Source organism: Salvelinus alpinus, chromosome 39 (genome assembly GCF_045679555.1).
Source record: "Salvelinus alpinus chromosome 39, SLU_Salpinus.1, whole genome shotgun sequence".
Classification (NCBI taxonomy): domain Eukaryota; kingdom Metazoa; phylum Chordata; class Actinopteri; order Salmoniformes; family Salmonidae; genus Salvelinus; species Salvelinus alpinus.
The window spans coordinates 9,227,326-9,249,029 of NC_092124.1; the positions used below are offsets into that span (position 1 = coordinate 9,227,326).

The 21,704-nt window shown below is 42.8% G+C and overlaps 1 protein-coding gene across 2 annotated transcripts in view; it reads left to right on the top strand.

Annotated features, from left to right (window-relative positions):
* LOC139566736 (uncharacterized) overlaps positions 1–21,704 on the top strand; it is a 36,758-nt gene that overhangs the window by 12,856 nt on the left and 2,198 nt on the right. Inside the window, exons 7-12 of one of the 2 annotated variants that reach the window (XM_071388013.1) lie at positions 2,334–2,529; positions 4,472–4,602; positions 4,783–4,947; positions 10,721–10,873; positions 11,258–11,369; positions 11,613–12,382. In XM_071388013.1, the coding sequence (XP_071244114.1) occupies positions 2,334–2,529; positions 4,472–4,602; positions 4,783–4,947; positions 10,721–10,873; positions 11,258–11,369; positions 11,613–12,382 (1,527 nt within the window). Of the gene's footprint in view, positions 1–2,333; positions 2,530–4,471; positions 4,603–4,782; positions 4,948–10,720; positions 10,874–11,257; positions 11,370–11,612; positions 15,365–21,704 lie in introns of those variants that run through there. The other variant, XM_071388012.1, reaches the window with a different exon arrangement.

Sequence of the window (21,704 nt, forward strand, 5' to 3'; positions counted from 1 at the left end):
GGGAATTTTTACTAGTAATAGTCAATGATGAATATCAAGCTAAGTAAAATTCTTATAGTGGATATTACGTTGAAGATGACTTTGTTTCAAAGGTAAAAATAAAAACAATTATACATTCACGACTTGTTTCAAATCCAATGTATTTTCCACGTAGATTCCATGTCACAAAACTTTGACAAATTATGTTGAAACAATGTTGAATTAACCAGTTTGTGCCCAGTGGGTAGTGACGTGTAATGTAGTACTAGTTCGTTTTTTGTAGTTCATTCTGTTGGTATTGGACGTAGCTGGGAACTGGATGAGATGAACTGAGGAAAGAATGAGTATGATGAGTATGTGATGGTGTCTGTCACTTTTCATCACTTTAGTATTTTTACACACTTTGTCCCTTTAGGTGTTTTTAGACAATCATAGTGCCTTAATTCATGTTTATTTGACATGAAGCTGTGTGTAATGTTGAACTTTTTCCAAAGTATTCTAAAATTAATTTGATCAAAGCGAAGTTACCATAGTGAGAAGTTACTCTACTTGTCATGTATCGTTTTGTGCAATCATAAAAATGATTCTAATGCCATTTTGTTTAAAAGAATACTAAATACTAAATTGACTCTGCTGACTAACTTGGTTATTTTGTATCATTTGCAGACTGTTTGGACTTAGACAGACAGACATGTCTCTGTATATAACTAAGCAAAAAAAGAAACGTCCCCTTTTCAGGACCCTGTTTTTCAAAGATAATTCGTGAAAATCCAAATAACTTCACAGATCTTCATTGTAAAGGGTTTAAACACTGTTTCCCATGCTTGTTCAATGAACCATAAACAATTAATGAACCTGTACCCGTGGAACGGTCGTTAAGACACTAACAGCTTACAGACAGACGGTAGGCAATTAAGGTCACAGTTCTGAAAACCTAGGACACTAAAGAGGCCTTTCTACTGACTATGAAAAACACAAAAATTAAGAGGCCCAGGGTCCCTGCTCATCTGCGTGAACGTGCCTTAGGCATGCTGCAAGGAGGCATGAGGATTGCAGATGTGGCCAGGGCAATAAATTGCAATGTCCGTACTGTGAGACGCCTAAGACAGCGCTACAGGGAGACAGGATGGACAGCTGATCGCCCTCGCAGTGGCAGACCACGTGTAACAACACCTGCACAGGATTGGTACATCCAAATATCACACCTGCGGGACAGGTACAGGATGGCAACAACTGGCAACAACTACACCAGGAACACACTCTCTTCATCAGTGCTCAGACTGTCCGCAATAGGCTGAGAGAGGCTGGACTGAGGACTTGTAGGCCTGTTGTAAGGCAGGTCCTCACCAGACATCACCGGCAACAACGTCGCCTATGGGCACAAACCCACAGTCGCTGGACCAGACAGGACTGGCAAAAAGTGCTCTTCACTGACAAATCGTGGTTTTGTCTCACTAGAGGTGATGGTTGGATTTGCGTTTATCGTCGAAGGAATGAGCGTTACACCGAGGCCTGTACTCTGGAGAGGGAGCGATTTGGATGTGGAGGGTCCGTCATGGTCTGTTGCGGTGTGTCACAGCGTCATCGGACTGAGCTTGTTGTCATTGCAGACAATCTCAACGCTGTGCTTTACAGGGAAGACATCCTCCTCCCTCATGTGGTACCCTTCCTGCAGGCTCATCCTGACATGACCCTCCAGCATGACAATGCCACCAGCCATATTGCTCGTTCTGTGCGTGATTTCCTGCAAGACAGGAATGTCAGTGTTCGGCCATGGCCAGCGAAGAGCCCAGATCTCAATCCCATTGAGCACGTCTGGGACCTGTTGGATCGGAGGGTGAGGGCTAGGGCCATTCCCCCTCAGAAATGTCTGGGAACTTGCAGGTGCCTTGGTGGAAGAGTGGGGTAACATCTCACAGCAAGAACTGGCAAATCTGGTGCAGTCCATGAGGAGATGCACTGCAGTACTTAATGCAGCTGGTGGCCACACCAGATACTGACTTTTACTTTTTATGTTGACAACCCCTTTGTTCAGGGACACATTATTCCATTTCTGTTAGTCACATGTTTGTGGAACTTGTTCAGTTTGTCTGTTGAATCTTATGTTCATACAAATATTTACATATGTTAAGTTTGCTGACAATAAACGCAGTTGACAGTAAGAGGACGTTTCTTTTTTTGCTGAGTTATATATATAACTCCCAATAGCTCCATATTGTTAGGTTCTTGAATCACAGTATTAGAGATGGGCTTGACTGTGGTTAACATTTGATATCTTGTCATGTTTTTGTGGACAGGAAAGAGTTTCTTATATAAACCTTTTATATGCTCTTCTGAACAATCTTTATTTACAGTCTCCAGTCCATGAGGACCTACTGATATCTGATGTTACTGGCAGAAGAGACTGGACCTATGAAGCGGCTGGTCACAAACCCTGGCACCAGATCAGGACCATGGATCAGGAACCGTTGCTCTTCCTTTCCGAGTCAGAACCAGGACCCAACCCAGAGGGACAGAGACTCCACTACATAGAACACAAGCAGTGGACAGGTGGACTAAACCACCACAGTCCTGATGGTCTTCAGAGAGACAGAGCTGATAGAGATAGACCCTCCTGTTCCTATGATACAAACACCACAGTATCCATGATGAACAGAGCAGGTCATCCTGGGTTTCAGCCTTCACAGAGAGTAGTGGGAGACCCCCTTGGTGGTAGTCTATCAGCAAATCTGTCTTCTCCTTCAGGGTCTCATCTAATGCCTAGTGACTGGGTTCATAGAAGACCTGAGTCTAGCCTTCCTCAGTTACCTCATGGTTACCCCACAAATACAGACAGGGTCACGATGGGCGTTCACCATGAGAGGTTCCTAGCCTATAACACAGCACACAATACCAACAACACACAAACAATGACTAGAGGTCAAGGAGGGAGCTCAAAGACTAACCACCTGAGGGTGGTGGCTCCTGCTTCTACCACCTCTGGTGTCATTGCGTCACAATGTGGGAAGTCGAGCATTACGACTGACGCCGACAAGCCGTACGCCTGCCCCACATGTGGAAAACGCTTCGCTCATGCGTACTATGTGAAGACTCATCAAACCGTTCACACCAAGGACAAGCCCTTCAAGTGCAAACTGTGTTACAAGAGCTTCTCCTTCCTGACTAGCCTTATCAGACATAGGAGTGTCCACAACGGGGAGAAATTGTAGCAGTGTGGCTTGAGATGTACGCAGGGGATATCCGGGAACTATTCTTTAGCTAAAATATTATAGTTATCACGTGAAGTGTCTTGGGGTAATTAACCACATACCCCTGATTAATCCTTTGTTAACTTGTCATTTGAAACAGGCTTGTGTAAATCTGTTTTTAGAGACTGTAAACCTAGGCTAGTTCAAGCACAACTGAATAGTTACCTTACTTAGTAGACGTAATAAAGTCATTATTTTCTACTCTATTCTTGCTAACATAATTATTTCTAAACAAGTCTCGTCTGACCTTGAAATATAGTGATCATGAATAGGAGATTTGATGTATAACGTAATAAGCAGTACCGTATTTCAAAGAACAGCGCGCATAGCTTTTTCAATTAACCACACCCTTTGCACTATGACATCAACCCATAAGATCCTTTTACTTCAGTGTAAACGGAAGTGACCAAGAACACATTCCACGAAAGCGTTTTTGTTGTTATTTAGATGCTTATTACCAACCTGGAACTCAAAATATGACTCATTTAACTGCACAGCATTACATTAGTTACCTCAGGTAGTGTTTAATTCGCGTTGGAGACAGGACTTGGTTGATAGCTAGCAAGCGTTACCTAAAACTGCTAACAATGGCTAACTGTATGGTTTTTCACACTCAAATAGCCTCCATCATGGAGGTACTAGCAAATGCAGCCGTGGCAGACATCTGTAAAATCGTGGACGACGACTATGCAGTGTTTCGTTTGGAAATGACTCAAAGCCATAAAGAAAACCGGGGATTGCGGAGGAAACTACAGCTGCTGGAACTGAAGATGGCACGAGACCGCGTCCTCGCTAGTCGTCCCAGTAGTGTAAAACTCCTCGACCGATATAGAGGATTGGCAAGAGGTACATTTTGATGTTGCCGAAGGCGGAGGCTGTCGCCCCGTTACTCTCTGCGCATGTGTTCAGATGTGTGACCCAGAATTGGATCTTGGTCAGTGTTTGGATAGTATGCAATACTTGCCCTGTTTACCTAGCCATCTTGCAACAACCAAAACAATTTTTTGGGACCAGGCTTCTTGCACTAGGACAAAATATTATATTCTAACCAGATTCTGGATTTACTGCATGTCCTGTTGTCAAACTCAATTAAAATAACATGATGCATGGAACAATAAATAGTATATCAAGAAGTTATAAGAAGTGTTACCTTCCATCCTAGACAGTTTCAATAGTGTATAATATAGCATTGAGCATTGACAGTACCTAACTTAACCACTCCTTTCCCCCAATCACTCTCTCAGGTGAAGGACACCTCACTCGAGGCCACAGGAGCTTTGTGAAGCCAGCGGCACATAACGTGTGTAGAGATGACCAACCAATCACTGTTGATGAGGGGAGTGGAACCTCAACCCAGCATGTTATCGTGATCGAGGTTACTGTCTTAGTGTAACATTAGACTTTACAGTACTTCAAATGGCTCCCCTCGGCTATTAATTTGCTTACATGTTCATCCTTACATATCTAACATATGGGAGCTTGTGAAACTTCCCTGAGATATTGTTATCCAATTAAACAAATTTACTGGTAATAACTTCCTCTCTTCTTGTGTCAGTCTGCAGATGCAGATGCTGCTGGTCCTGGGGTCAAGCTGGAGAGGTCTGAAGGAGACGAGGACCCACGGAACAGCAGAGACATCCAGACTGGAGCGTCCCATGTAGCCATGGAGGACCTCACCACCACCGCTCCCCAGCCCAGGACCCGACTCAGAATCACGGAGGTCAGTGGAACTCCGAACGCCGTCCTCAAGTCAGAGACGGACACAGAGACGTTATCTGTAACACAAAGACTTTTACACACAGGATCTGACCACAGGTCAGACCCAGAGAAACTGGGCTGTCCTCCTGCTCCCGGCTCAGAGTATTTACTTTACGATAACTTGAACCGCCCTCGAGCTCAGGTTAATTCCCATCGAGACTCAGGTGACGCGTTAGATGCTGGCAGTGATCTGTCTTGTTCTTACACTACAGAGATGCCCTTGGGTTTAGAGACACAGACTGATCTGTCTAGAGGGGACTGGAACCAGTACAGTAGTAGTGTATACTCTGAAGGGTGCCTAGATAAGAAAGGGGAAGTTATAGTCTTAGATGAGGTGACTGTAAAAGTGGAGGGCGATGTTCCTCTGACATTGAATGTAGACGAGACTCCCTCAGGAGAAGGACACTCGCAAGGTAGAGATTTCTTAGATTATAGGGAAAGCTTAGAGACAAATCCAAATGTCACGACCCACTCCCCTTTACACACACTTAGGGATCGAGACCCAGTGTCCACGTTGATGGGGCCTTCCAATTCACACGGCCGCCATGTACTTTTTGATCAGTTATTGAACTCAAACAGGGCTAGAGCGCAGGCTCAGGGAGGGAGAGCCACATCAGGCAATAGTAAAGAGAAACGGTTCCTCTGCATGTTCTGTAACAAAGGCTTCAGCTGCATCCAGAAGGTGGAGATCCACCAGAGGGTCCACACAGGGGTGAAACCCTTCAGCTGTACCCAGTGTCACATGCGCTTCACCCAGGCTGGTGACTTAAAGAGGCACCAGAGGGTTCACACAGGGGAGAAACCATTCAGCTGTACCCAGTGTCAGATGCGCTTCTCCCACTCGTCCAGCCTGAAGAGGCACCAAAGGGTCCACACAAGGGAAAACCCTAAGGGTACCCCCAGTGTAAGAAGAGGTTCACCCACTAGAACAAGCTAAAGATGCATCTGGAGGTCCATACGGGAAAAAGGCTGTTCGCACTGCAGGAAGAGGTTCTCAGAGAGGAGCTACCTCAGGATACACCAGCAGAAAAAACATTCCACTCTATAACATAGAAAGTAACCATTCCACTCAATAGCTTCTGACGTTTAGATCAAATCCTGCATTATAGACAAAGATTAATTTTCACTGTCAGCAGAAAATATCCACAGATGCATTTAGAATAGTGAGAGTAACAGATTTCAGTGTTGAATATTCCTGGGTAGAATATTGCATCCAGACATTGTGATATATAAGGCATAAATAAGCCTAAAAAGTCTGTTACATATTGTGTTTTGTACTGTGTAGGCTATATGATGTTCATACAGATTGAGACATATTTGAAATGTACATTTTAGTAATTTAGCAGGCACTCTTATCCACAGTGAATTACAGTTAATGCGTTCATTTTAAGAAAGCTGGGCTAAACAACCACATAACACAGTCGTAGCAAGTACATTTCCCTAAATAAAGTACTTGTCAGCAAAGTCAGTGCTAGTAGGAAGACGCTGTTCTAGCTTCAGGGGGAAGCTGGTTCCATCATTGGGGTGTCAGGACAGAGAAGAGCTTTGACAGCGACCAAAGAGAGACCAAGGTGGCAGAATGGAGTGCTCGGATTGGGGTGTAGGATTTGAGCATAGCCTGAAGGTAGGGAGGGGCAGTTCACCTTGCTGCTCTGTAGGCAACCATCATGGTCTTGTAGTGGATACGAACTTCGACTGGATGCCAGTGGAGTGAGCCGAGGAGCGGGGTGACATGGGAGAACTTGGCGGACTGCAGCGTTCTAGATAAGTTGCAGGGGTTTGATGGCACAGGAGGGGAGCCCATCCAACAGAGAGTTTCAGAAGTCTAGACTGGAAATGACAACTGCTTGGATTAGGGCCTGCTCTGCTTCTTGTGTGAGTAAGGGTCGTACTCTACGGATGTTGTAGAGCATGAACCTTGGAGCGGGGTAGGCCTTCCCCGGGAGGAAGAGCTGTTCCATCTTGTCAAGGTTGAGCTTGAGGTGGTGGGCAGACATCCAAGCTGAGATGTCTGCCAGGTACGCAGAGAGACGTGTATGTGTGGTTTTCATATGGTGTATTTAACATTTGTTAATGTTTAATAAATACAATGTGACTTTTCTAAGACTGTTATTGAGACTCTTTAGTATACATCACATCTGATCTCACCCTATTCTGCATACACACAACAGCGCTTTATAAGCATTATACACTTCAATATAAATAAATGTACCTACCTACACACTAACTAACACCTACTGTACAAGGTAGTTTAGTCATGTTTGTCTGACTTTTGACTTATCATAGCTGACTTATATTTACCCACATCATCATATTTATGTCCACCATGATGGGTTTAACAACAATTAAGTAATTCTGAAACTACAGTATTGGACTCAAACATAGTGGGGATAGGTAAACACTCCGGAGCCATACTTGTGAACATTAGAAACCGTTTAAATATAAATAGTTGCTCTGTTTCTGTGTATTAGCCAATTAAAATCATTAATTTACTTGCATACAATAGTAGGTTACATTGTAGCTGGTCCCATCAGATAACCTTCTACATGTTAATCCTATGTTAACCTCACCAGATAACAGTGATTATTTCCTGGAACAAGTTCTGCATCAGCCAATTATAAATGTTGACATAGATTGAGGTGAACAAACACTAGCATAAGAGTGACCTTAAAGTCAAGCACTCTCATTATCCTCCTACTGATGGCAGTATTGCACTAACAGTGTTAGTTATTTTTTTTATGTTGATCACCAGTCCGGACTCAAACCCACATTGGCGAGCATCCACACTAGAGGAAAGTTTATCGTTTATCTTCTAAAGCAGGGCCGGTCCTAGCTTTTGGGGGCCCTATGCAAGATTTGGTTGGGGGGCCCACCACCTCATGGCAATTTTTTTTTTGCCCTTTGACGGCAGAGAGAGAATTTCAGTTTTAAAGTTGCTGTAATTCTACACATTTTGCCATGGGGCGCAGGCCGCTTATGCCTTGGACCGGCCCTGTTCTACAATATCAAATCAAATTTCAAATCAAATCAAATCAAATGTATTTATATAGCCCTTCGTACATCAGCTGATATCTCAAAGTGCTGTACAGAAACCCAGCCTAAAACCCCTAACAGCAAGCAATGCAGGTGTAGAAGCACGCCTGTCAATCAACTGATCAACGCATCCTACTGCACGCTGTAGGCCTATTAATAAGGTAGTAACACAATACCATTCACTGCTTTCAGGGTGTCCATAGTCATAGAGACAACTGAAAGTAAGAAGCTAGATATTAGGCTTACACTAATTGTGTGAAGAGGAGAAGTGCAAATGAAGATTACCAATACATTTTATGAGTAGCTTCTTGTTCCTGTTGCTGACTGACACACAGGCTACTGGCACTGCTACATAAATAATCGTTGCTACTATAATACATAGAATTGTAGGCTACATTTACAATGTTTTAGATGCATTTTATAATCTACTTTTTCAGTCGAGGGCCCACAGTGGAGTGCTTTTTCCTCAAATTAAATCCTTGCCCAGAAGGGGATTCGAACTCGCGGCCATCATACCTTGCCATCTCTGGGTTTACTGCCTTAGTGGATTACACCACCAATTAGTGATGGCAGTAAGGGTAAATTACAACTATTTCACAAAACCACGAGCGTCTTTGACTTTTTTTTAAACAATGTACAGTACCAGTGAAAGGTTTGGAGACACCTACTCATTCAAGGGTTTTTCTTTATTTTTACTATTTTCTACATTGTAGAATAATAGGGAAGACATTAAAACTATGAAATCATGTAGTAACCAAAAAAGTGTTAAACAAATCTAAATATATTTTATATTTGAGATTCTTCAAAGTTGCCACCCTTTGCCTTGATGACAGCTTTGCACACTCTTGGCATTCTCTCAACCAGCTTCAACTGGAATGCTTTTCCAACAGTCTTGAAGGAGTTCCCACATATGCTGAGCACTTTTTGGCTGTTTTTCCTTCACTATGCGGTCCAACTCATCCCAAACCATCTCAATTGGGTTGAGGTTGGGTGATTGTCGAGGTCAGGTCATCTGATGCAGCACTCCATCACTCTCCTTATTGGTCAAATATCCCTTACACAGCCTGGAGGTGTGTTGGGTCATTGTCCTGTTGAAAAACAAATGATAGTCCCACTAAGCACAAACCAGATGGGATGGTGTATCGCTGCACAATGCTGTGGTAGCCATGCTGGTTAAGTGTGCCTTTAATTCTGAATAAATCACTGACAGTGTCACCAGCAAAGCACACCACCACCTCCTCCATGCTTCACGATGGGAACCACACATGCGGACATCATCCGTTCACCTACTCTGCGTCTCACAAAGACATGGCGGTTGGAACCAAAAATCTCCAATTTGGTCTCATCAGACCAAAGGACAGATTTCCACCGGTCTAATGCCCAATGCTCGTGTTTCTTGACCCAAGCAAGTCTCTTCTCACTGGTGTTCTTTAGTTGTGGTTTCTAAGCATAAATTCGACCATGAAGTCCTGATTCACGCAGTCTCCTCTGAACAGTTGATGTTGAGATGTGTCTGTTACTTGAACTCTGAAGCATTTATTTGGGCTGCAATTTGAGGTGCAGTTACATCTAATGAACTTATCCTCCGCAACAGAGGTAACTTTGAGTTTTCCTTTCCTGTGGCAGTCCTCATGAGAGCCAGTTACATCATAGCGCTTGATGGTTTTTGCGACTGCACTTGAAGAAACTTTCAAAGTTCTTAATTTTCCGTATTGACTGACCTTCATGTCTTCAAGTAATGATGGACTGTCATTTCTCTTTGCTTATTTGAGCTGTTCTTGCCATAATATGGACTTGGTCTTTTACCAAATAGGGCTATCTTCTGTATACCACCCCTACCTTGTCACAACACAACTGATTGGCTCAAACGCATTAAGAAGGAAAGAAATTCCACAAATTAACTTTTTAAGAAGGCACACCTGTTAATTGAAATGCATTCCAGGTGACTACTTCATGAAGCTGGTTGAGAATACCAAGAATGTGCAAAGCTGTCATCAAGGCAACGGGTGGCTTCTTTAAATAATCTCAAAAATAAAATATATTATGATTTGGTAACTACATGATTCCATGTGTCATTTCATAATGTCTTTATGATTATTCTATAATGTAGAAAAAAGTGAAAATAAAGAAAAACCCTGGAATGAGTATGTGTCCAAACTTTTGACTGGTACTGTATGAATATAAACGTACATGTTGTATAATCCTCCTACATCTTTATTGTTGAACATTGTCTAACATTAGTACTAACAGCTTTGTCAAGGATGCATCAATGCAATATTGGCATATGTCGTTTCAGACCAACGAAACAAAAGGCAACCTTGAATTTGTAGGTTTAAAATATCCCTGGTGTCCAGGGTTGACCTATTTTAAGAAATACAATTTGTTGGTGGATATAAAGTCTAAGATCTTTGATAGGCTGATGTGGAATTTTGTTCCAGGAAATAATCAGTCATCTGGTGAGGTTAGCATAGGGCTAACATGTACCAGGTTATCTGATGGGACCAGCTACAATCCAGTTACAAATCACGTGCAAGTAAATTTATGATTTTAATTGGCTGATGCACATTTTGTGACAGAGCAACTGTTTGAATTTAAACTGTTTCTAATGTTCACAAGTATGGCCCATCCATCATTAAAGTGTGTTTATTATCTGTGTGTATGTACCTGGGGGAGTGTATGTCTGTAACACCTCTCTTTTCCAGGAGGAGGAGGGTCCAGAGGTGTTGCTGGTGAAGGAGGAGGGTCTGGGGAACCCTGAGGGGACCATGGTCATGGAGGACAACCAAACTACACCTCCTCCTGAACCCACAGAGGAACCAGCTGAGCAGCACAGGACCACACACAGTCTCACTGAGGTGAGCCCACTGTGAACTACTGTCTGAATGGTATTAGGTCAGGGTCTGTATCCACATAGCTTCTCGGAGTAGGAGTGCTGATCTAGGATCAGTTTAGCCTTTTAGATCATAATGAATAAGATTATATGGCAAGGTCCTAGATCGGCACTCCTACTCTGAGACTCTTTGTGGATACGGGCCTAGGTCTTCATACATGTTGTTTTATGTGTGGGACCATACCTTTGAATTATCAAACCATTAAAAGGTGTCAAGTAATCAAATGAACTAACACGTTTGCATAGTACTCATTGCAATCCCTCATTGTCCAATCAGAAGATGCTCCATAGCAGGGTGCTCATATCAGATTTCTTGATCCAACATCCTCTCACTCTGTATCTCTTACAGTCAGTAGACATGGAGGATGGGAAGCCTGATCTGCTGCTGGTCAAAGAGGAGCCATTAGAAGACGAACCAGAGAGCATTGATCTGTTGAGTGGACTAAAGATGGGGGAGCAAGGTAAGGGAGAAATGCATATAGCCTACGTACAGTAATGACAGCTTTATACACTCTTGGCATTCTCTCAACCAGCTTCACATAGAATACTTTTCCTAATAAATTACCAAATACCAAAAATAGATCTTAACTGGGATTAGAAATTTGCCTGGGTTGTTTTTTCTTAAATCAATATAACTTATGTTTACATACATAGAGTTTTCTCTGCCATGTTTGTAAAGTCTATTTTCTAACCTCTTCCTGCAGGTGGATGGCTGGAGGCTAACAGAGGAGACTGGGTGGCCATCTTGGATTCCCAGACTCAGATGGGTGCAGCCAAGGGCCCAGGGGATAATGTCACTGAGCAGTACAGGACTAGAAGCGACATAGTGGAGGTCAGTGGATGGGACAGTGTCCTCAACTCTGGGCTGGGGAACAACACTGTTAACCACAACCAGAAAAAGACAGTCGAACACAAAACAACAACCAAACTTAGTCTCCATGACAACAGACTGGCTGAGACCAGGGCGAGGCGTAGATTTGGTCTGCAGGTACGGGGAGGTGTCCGTGTGTGGCGGGAGAGAACAGACACAGACTCGGCAAGCGATGTTCCGTCCTGCTCCTATAGTTGTGATTCAGAGAGACTGATGGCACCTCAGGTTACCCCCCTAACAGATGCTGCCTTCAGCCTGCCTTCTATAGGATCTATCAACTGGAACATGGACCCTGCGACATCACAGACACTCCCTGGCCTTCGTCCTCCTCACACTCTCCTGTTAAACCAGACCTCAGACAATGCCAATGCCTCAACACTAAATGGCTACACAAGCCCATTGACAAATGACAGTAGTAGTAACACTGTCAGTAGATCCGGTGGCAAAGAGAAGCGCTTCCCGTGTTCATTCTGTGGGAAAGCTTTCAGTTTCCCCAAACAGATGGAGATCCACCAGAGGATGCACACAGGGGAGAAACCATTTGGCTGCCACCTGTGCCGGGCTAGTTTCTCCCAATTGTCTAACCTGAAGAGGCACCAGAGAGTCCACACAGGGGAGAAACCCTACAGCTGTCTCCAGTGTGAGAAGAGGTTCTCACGCCAGCACGATCTCAAGATGCACCTGAAGGTCCACACTTGAGAGAGGCTGTTCACCTGTACCCTGTACGCACTGCAGGAAAAGGTTTTCAGAGAGGAGCTACCTCAGGATACACCAGCAGAAAATGCACATGGTCCATGAATAGGGTACACCACGTCATTTCAACATGTAGAATTGGGTAATATTTGGTATTTGGTAGATACAGTCGTATGAAAAAGTTTGGGCACCCCTGACAATTTCCATGATTTCCATTTATAAATAATTGGGTGTTTGGATCAGCAATTTAATTTTGATCTATCAAATAACTGATGGACACAGTAATATTTCAGTAGTGAAATTAGGTTTATTGGATTAACAGAAAATGTGCAATATGCATCAAAACAAAATTAGACAGGTACATAAATTTGGGCACCCCAATAGAAAAATCACAACAAATTTTTGGTAGAGCCTCCTTTTGCTAAAATAACAGCCTCTAGATGCTTCCCATAGCCTCTAATGAGTGTCTGGATTCTGGATGAAGGTATTTTGGACCATTCCTCCTTACAAAACATCTCCAGTTCAGTTAGGTTTGATGGTTGCCGAGCATGGACAGCCCGCCTCAAATCATCCCACAGATTCTCAATGATATTCAGGGGACTGGGATGGCCATTCCAGAACATTGTACTTGTTCCTCTGCATAAATGCCCGGGTAGATTTTGAGCAGTGTTTTGGGTCGTTGTCTTGTTGAAATATCCAGCGCCGGCGTAACTTCAACTTTGTGACTGATTCTTCAACATTATTCCCAAGAATCTGCTGATATTGAGTGGAATCCATGCGACCCTCAACTTTAACAAGATTCCCAGTACCGGCACTGGCCACACAGCCCCACAGCATGATGGAACCCCCACCAAATTTTACTGTGGGTAGCAAGTGTTTTTCTTGGAACGCTGTGTTCTTTTGCCGCCATACATAACGTCCCTTGTTATGACCAAATAACTCAATCTTTGTTTCATCAGTCCACAGCACCTTATTCCAAAATGAAGCTGGCTTGTCCAAATGTGCGTTTGCATACCTCAAGCGACTCTGTTTGTGGCGTGTGTGCAGAAAAGGCTTCTTCCGCATCACTCTCCCATACAGCTCCTCCTTGTGCAAAGTGCGCTGAATTGTTGAACGATGCACAGTGACACCATCTGCAGCAAGATGATGTTGTAGGTCTTTGGAGGTGGTCTGTGGGCTGTTTTTGACCGTTCTCACCATCCTTCGCCTTTGCCTCTCCGATATTTTACTTGGCCTGCCACTTCTGGCCTTAACAAGAACTGTGCCTGTGGTCTTCCATTTCCTCACTATGTTCCTCACAGTGGACACTGACAGCTTAAATCTCTGCGATAGCTTTTTGTAGCCTTCCTCTAAACCATAATGTTGAACAATCTTTGTTTTCAGGTCATTTGAGAGTTGTTTTGAGGCCCCCATGTTGCCACTCTTCAGAGGAGAGTCAAAGAGAACAACAACTTGCAATTGGCCACCTTAAATACCTTTTCTCATGATTGGATGCACTTGTCTATGAAGTTCAAGGCTTAATGAGCTCACCAAACCAATTGTGTGTTCCAATTAATCAGTGCTAAGTAGTTACAGGTATTCAAATCAACAGAATGACAAGGGTGCCCACATTTTTGCATAGCCTATTTTTCACATCTGATTTAAATTCATACAACTTAATATTGCTACACTAAAAATGTTTGTCTGGACAATACCCCAGTGCTCAGCTTTTATTAGAAAATGAATGGCATGCCACTGTGATCATTTTCTGTGACGATAGAGTAAATTATTATGCAGCCTCAGAGGGGTGCCCAAACTTTTTCATACGACTGTACATTGATCTATTTTCACCTACTCAAAATGACAGCTAAAAGTTTGTTGAATTCCCCATGTGTTATCACAATGCTTTCAATCATCTAAAAGTGAAACCAAATTCCAATGGAAAAATCTATCAGATTTTTGGTTTCGTATTCACCTGTGTTGTCACTGAGCTTTCAACCATTTAAAATCACACTAAAGTTCAAATGGGAATACATTGTCAGATATTGTTAATTTATACAACAACTTAATGTGTTATGACTGTGATTGATCTAAAAGCACTACCAAATGACCACTATTGTTGTCCACCGCATTCAGCCAAGTGTGTAACATCCTAAGGTGTCTGAAAATAGTGGTGGAAAATGTTGTTTTATTTAGTCAGTACACATATCCCCCCCCCCGCGGCTCACCATTTAAAGCTAGTTAAGGAGGAAAATGATGCCTTTGCAGCCTGAATGGAGGACGCTTTATGTACGAGCCGGTCCACAGGAGAAACGAGTGTATTACCGGGAACGCACATCAAACCTAGACGATAGTGCAGATCTAGCGGCCACTATCGGCTGGCTGTCCTGTAGTGGTGCACTATAGTGGTGCAATTGCCCTCATACTTGAGACACTGGCGATCTCATAAAACAACTATCTTAACTTGAAATTGGTGCTGACTATTCGGATATCTCTCTTAGCAACCTAGATGTTGTTTCAGCAATAAGGCATGAGAGGGAATTATCCTGTGATAACTCCCGACTAAGGGCTGTTCTTATGCCCAAGGCAAAGCCAAGGGCTGGGGAAACAGCCCTTAGGAGCTAGTTATCACACAATAATTCCCAGGTTCTCATGCCTTATTTCTTTCATAAAACGTTTGCCAACATCCACTACCTTTCAAAAGTTTGGGGTGACTTAGAAAGAAAAGCATTCATGTTCATTTGACATGAAGTTGTGTGTTATATAATGTTGAACCTTTTCCAAAGTATTCTAAAAATGAATTTGATCAAAGCGAGTGTACCAGATTTACAGAAATGGTCAAGTGTTACCATAGTGAGAAGTTATTCTACTTGTCACGTATGGTTTTGTACAATAAAAAGTATTCTAATGCCATTTTGTTTAAAACCTACATTGATTCTGCTGACTAACTTGGTTATTTTGTATCATTGCAGACTGTTTGGACCTTTTTATATATATACAAATAATAAACTCCAATAGCTCCATATTGTTAGGTTCTTGAATCAGTGTTAGTTACGCTTCACTGTGGTTAACATTTTATAATATGTCATGTTTCTGTATGTACAGCAAAGGGTTTATTATATAAACCTTTATATGATCTTCTGAAAAATCTTTGTTTACAGTCTGCAGTCCATGAGGACCTGCTGATATCCAGTGTTACTGGCAGGAGACTGGACCTCTGAAGTGGCTGTTCACAAACCCTGGCACCAGATCAGGACCATGGATCAGGAACCGTTGCTCTTCCTTTCCGAGTCAGAACCAGGACCCAACCCAGAGGGACAGAGACTCCACTACATAGAACACAAGCAGTGGACAGGTGGACTGAACCACCTCAGTCCTGGTGGTCATCAGAGAGACAGAGGCTCCAGTCAGGGATCCAGTCTGCAGCTCAGCCCCTTTTCTTCACAGTCTCAGTGCAGAGATGAAGCAGGGCCTGGGGCTGATAGAGATAGACCCTCCTGTTCCTATGATACCAACACCACAGTATCCATGATGATCAGAGCAGGTCATCCTGGGCTTCAGCCTTCACAGAGAGTGGTGGGAGACCCCTCTGGTGGTAGTCAGCAAATCTGTCTTCTCCTTCAGGGTCTCATCTAATGCCTAGTGACTGGGTTCATAGAAGGCCTGTGTCTAGCCTTCCTCAGCTGCCTCATGGTTACCCTTATGAATACAGACAGGGTCAGGATGGGCGTTCACCACAATAGGTACCTAGCCTATAACACAGCAGACAATCCTAACAATACCCAAACAATGACTAGAGGTCAAGGAGGGAGCTCAAAGACTAACCACCTGAGTGTGGTGGATCCTGCTTCCATTGCGTCACAATGTGGGAAGTTGAGGACTGACGCAGACAAGCGTTACGCGTGGGAAGTGCTTCGCCCATGCAAACTGTGAAGACGCATCAAACCATTCACACCAAGGACAAGCCCTTCAAGTGCAAACTATGTTACAAGAGCTTCTCCTTCCTGACTAACCTGATCAGACATAGGAGTGTCCACAATGGGGAGAAATCATAGCAGTGGATATCTGGGAACCATTCTTTAGCTAAAATATTATTGTTATCATGTGAAGTGTCTTGGGGTAAGAGGGTAATTAACCACATGCCCCTCATTAACTTGTCATTTGAAACAGGCTTGTGTAAATACCTGTTTTTAGAGAGACAGGCTAGTTCAAAGATAGTGATTATGAATAGGATGTTTGATAAACAGTATTTCAAAGAACAGCGCGCATAACTTTTTCAATTAACCACACCCTTTGCTCTATGACGCCAACCCATAAGATCCTTTTACTTCAATGTAAACGGAAGTGACCAAGAACACATTCCACGAAAGCGTTTTTGTTGTTATTTAGACGTTTATTAACACCCTGGAACTTAAAATATGACAAATTTAACTGCACAGCATTACATTAGTTACCTCAGGTAGTGTTTAATTCGCGTTGGAGACCGGACTTGGTTGATAGCTAGCAAGCGTTACCTAGACTAGCGATACCTAGAACGTCTAACTGCTAACAATGGCTAACTGTATGGGTTTTCACACTCAAATAGCCTCCATCATGGAGGTGCTAGCGAATGCAGCTGTGGCAGATATCTGTAAACTCGTAGACGACGACTATGCAGTGTTTCGTTTGGAAATAACTCAAAGCCAAAAAGAAAACAGGGCTTTGCGGAGGAAACTACAGCTACTGGAAATGAAGGTGGCACGGGAGCGCGCAGAGAGGACAATGCGAGAGCGCGTCCTCGCCAGTCCCAGTAGTGTCAAGATCCTCGACCGATACAGAGGAATGGCAAGAGGTACATTTAGCAGGCGGTGTAGTGTTAATGTCAGATTTAATCTAGTTTTAGTCATTTTGACAAACATATCATTCGGTCTTAGAAAATATAATTAAGTCACATTTATGTCGTTTGAGTAATGATTTAGTCTAGTTATTGTCAAAATGACGAAAACAGTGGGCCATTTTAGTCAACTAAATGCCCTTTCATTTTAGTCACATCACATTTGTATTGCCTCATTAACCTACAGTAAACATAAATCACTGACTTCCATGTGCACATACAGAGCCTTGTCCTACCAACATCTTTTTCTGCATAATGTCCTATTCTCTTCCCAACAGCAGAAATATGACAAACATATACAGTGTGTACAAAACATTAGGAACACCTTCCAAATGTTTGCCCTCAGAACAGCCTCAATTTGTTGGGGCATGGACTCAAGGTGTCAAGCATTCCCCTGGGAGGCTTCCCCATATTTACTCCAATGCTTCCCACAGTTGTGTCAACTTGGCTGGATGTCCATTGGGTGGTGGACCATTCTTGATACACACGGGAAACTGTTGATCATTGCCTTATTTATTTTATAGCATATTGGGTGACTGTCATTCATATTCCTTTCACCCTGCTCAATGTAACTTCAATAGGTTTAGGTTACTACATGATACTCAAATGTTCCCTACACCCATCATGAGGTTGCTACAACCTTGCCTATGAATGAAAGTTTACAACGTAGGTGCACAGGTCGAGAGAAACACTTTGAGTAATCAAGGTGACAGACAGTGACACATTCAATACCACCTTGCACACTCCTGCTTGCATTTAGCTGATCTAGGGTGTAATCATTAATCCAACAGTTGCAAATGAGAGTTTCTTTTGTACAAATTCAGGTATGTTTATCCCCGTTCCGCTTGCTTCCGTTGAAGAAACGTTTTTCAACGGAATCGGCAGAACGAGTACACCCCTGATCACACGCAAACACAGTTCACTTTCATAGCAGCCGCATACAAACAGCATGATCACTGCTCGTTAATTCCTTTTCGCATCTACGCGCTTTGCTTGCAGGCTTTAGTGTACAATACATCAGCTGTCTGTGACCCAGGCTGTGTGACCGGACAACAAAACCTTTCCAAGCCAAACCTTCATATCATAACCGCTACAAACAGCCTACTTCATTGTCAACATAGCTACTAGAACTAACGTGTTAAACCCGCTTCAATCATGCAGTACAGTGTACAGTTGGCAAGAAGTTTAGCAGTTACACTGGCGGGCCTCGTGGCATTAAATTAAAGCCAAAAGCTTACCTTGACTTGGGAATGCTAGTGTTGGCTAGCCATAGCCAGCTAGCTAAAATGGCATCCCTCGCTGTTTGAGCTGTTTGCATTCGCTAGCTAAGTGAAAATGGGGGGGGGGAATACGAAATATCTCTCTCTTTCTTGCTTCTCCTTCATTTTTGAAGAAATGTATTAGTTCAAAACTGTCCAACTATTGTCTTTCTCTCTTTGAGTCAACTACTCAACACATTTTATGTACTGCCATGCTAGCTAGCTGTAGCTTATGCTTTCAGTACTAGATTCATTCTCTGATCCTTTGATTGGGAGGACATGTCAGTTCATGCTGCAAGAGCTCTGATAGGCAGGAGGATATCCTCTGGAAGTTGTCATAATTACTGTGAAAATCTATGGAAGGGGGTGAGAACCATGAGCTTCCTAGGTTTTGTATTGAAGAGGAGGACGGAAGGAGGACGGAAACTAGCTGTCCTCCGGCTACACCATGGTGCTACCTTAGAGTGCTGTTGAGGCTACTGTAGACCTTCATTGCAAAACAGTGTTTTATAATCAATTATTTGGTAAGATGTGAATATATTTAGTATAGTTTTATCTTAAAAGGTAAACTTTTTTCAGGTTTTAATTTTTTTTTAATGAAATTCACTGAGGAGGATGGTCCTCCCCTTCCTCCTGATGAGCCTCCACTGATCAGATGAAAACATGACTGGTTGTGTTTATACCACAAATAAATGTGATACATTTTAAAAGTTAAATAGCAGATCTTTACAACTACGCCCACAGAGATCCTATTGAATTAACAGAGATTCTATATTTAATTCTATGACTAAGCTCGTCCATACTGGGAATAAATTAAATCTACTTTCACCCCTAATTATATAAGAATTATCTGGCCATGTAAATTCCTAATTCAGGCTACATAGATAATACACATTACATACAAAACAAAAATACACACAGAAGCGCAGAGCAGTGTTTCGCCCAGTGATGTAGTAGAGTCACTAAACCTTGATTCCCCTGTGCTCGAGTCACAAGTCGAGTCACGAGTTGCTGTGGCTGAAGTTGGCCCAGGACTCGGGCACTGGGACTCGAAGTGCTCAAGTCTGAGTCACTGGGTCCACATGAACTCAAAATAAAGTTATTTACCCAGTCAAATATAGCGTAGTGGCAAGAGGAATTTAGCAACTAGTGACTTCTAATCAGCCAATCCCATTCCAGCCATCACTTACCTGCTTCTCTCCATCTGCTCTTAATGTTCATCTTTTCTTCCATTTTTTAAAATAGAATTTAGCTGTGATGCAGTCCCTGATCAGTTATATGTTTTTACATTTGTACATTTTATACATTGGAGCAGCTCAGAAAGTGAGCAAAGTTGATACATTGTATATAATTTCATCCTTGGTATAACCAGTGCATAGGCCAGTCTGGGTAGGCTCTGCAAGTTCTGTGTCACACAGCAGTGCCAGAGAAGAAAAACGGCTTTGCGACAGGCATGTGTGCAGCTTTACAGCAAAGAAAACTGTAAAATTCAATATGTGTTGAGTAGAAGTGTGAATATCAGTGACAGGTTTTTTTGTGTAGCACATGCATAACGTCTAGAAAATGGGAACAAGCATTGGCGGGGACGGAGCGAACAGGACTCTAGGCCACTGAATTTTTCTGCCGTGGTATTGCGATACTTGGCCTGGTATCATTTGTAAAATGTTGGTATCGTGACAACACTACAGCCTATAGGGATGAGGTCAGTGACCTGGAAACCTCTCCCTCGACGTCAGCAAGACAATGGACCTGATTGTGGACTACAAGAAACAGAGGCCCAAAACGCTCCCATTCTCATTGACAGGGCTGTAGTGGAGTTTCAAGTTCTTCGGTGTCCACAACACTAAGGAATTATCATGGTCCTCAAACACCAACCCAGCTGTGAAGTAGGCACGATAATGCCTCTTCTCCCTCAGGAGACTGAAAAGATTTGGCATGGGCCTTCAGATACTCAAAGTTCTACAGCTGTGCTATTGAGAGCATCTTGACTGGCTGCATCACCGTTTAGTATGGCAACTGCTTGGCATCTGACAGAGGGGAAGAGAGAGGCCCAACTCGGAGGAAAATCTGTCTCCCTCCAGTAGGTGGCGTTTGATCATTTTCGCCCACCAAGCAATGAGTTTTTGTAGGGAGGTCAATGATAGTGTTGAATTTTGCCAACAAAAAATGTTATGCTTTATTTGCTACGTGAGTTTTATTTGGTCGAATAGAACCTTCGTAATGCTTAAGGTGTTACGAGTGTAAGTACGACGTGACATCCCGGCAACTTTGGGAGAATTTTTTTTTTTATATCGTAATTGCCTCGAGATGGCTATTATAAATGTAATGAGGCTAGTAGCGTAGCTTCTCTCTCCATTGAATACTGGCGGTTGACGTCAACAAACCTCATCGAATATTCAAAAAAAGATTACAATAATGAGACGTATCCACCAATCCAAAGAAAGGATAGTTGGGAGCTAGACAGCCCTCGGTGCCGCTTTGTGGACAACAACTCCCATTGTTAGGGCGGAGAGATGTGTATCTTGTCAGTATATCCATAATCGTTGTCTCTCCCCTGTGATCCGGAAACCGATAAGTGGAGCGTGTCAATCACTGACGTATAATAAGAACTGGAGACTGTATCTAAAATGTCTGACCGTAGTTTTCCCGGTTTATACAGACTAAATCACATGCGCACTAGCAGATAGGGAGCAGCAACGACGTCATCCAAAAACATGGCAGGCATTGGGTGAATATAAAATGTTAATATCTTTGGCTGTGAGTGATTATATATATTTTTTTTAAATATAATTCAATTGATGTCTTGTGCACAAAGGTGAGGACTAAAGTGTTTTAGGAATTGTCTAATCGCACTTCTCTATGTGATTGCCTATAGAAATTGCCTTTCTCCCACACCCCCTTTGAAACAGCTATTGTATTTTCAGAGGAGAAAAGCATGCACACATTTAAGAACGATATGCTACTTGTCCTTTTATCTATAAAATGTCTTGCACAGCTAACATAATTTGTTTTTTATCACATTACACATTTATTTTGGGATCCACCTGTAAACCTCATTTGCCTGATTGAAATTGTGGAGAAAAGGCCATTGTCTCCGTCCAGTAGTGGAACGAGATTACGT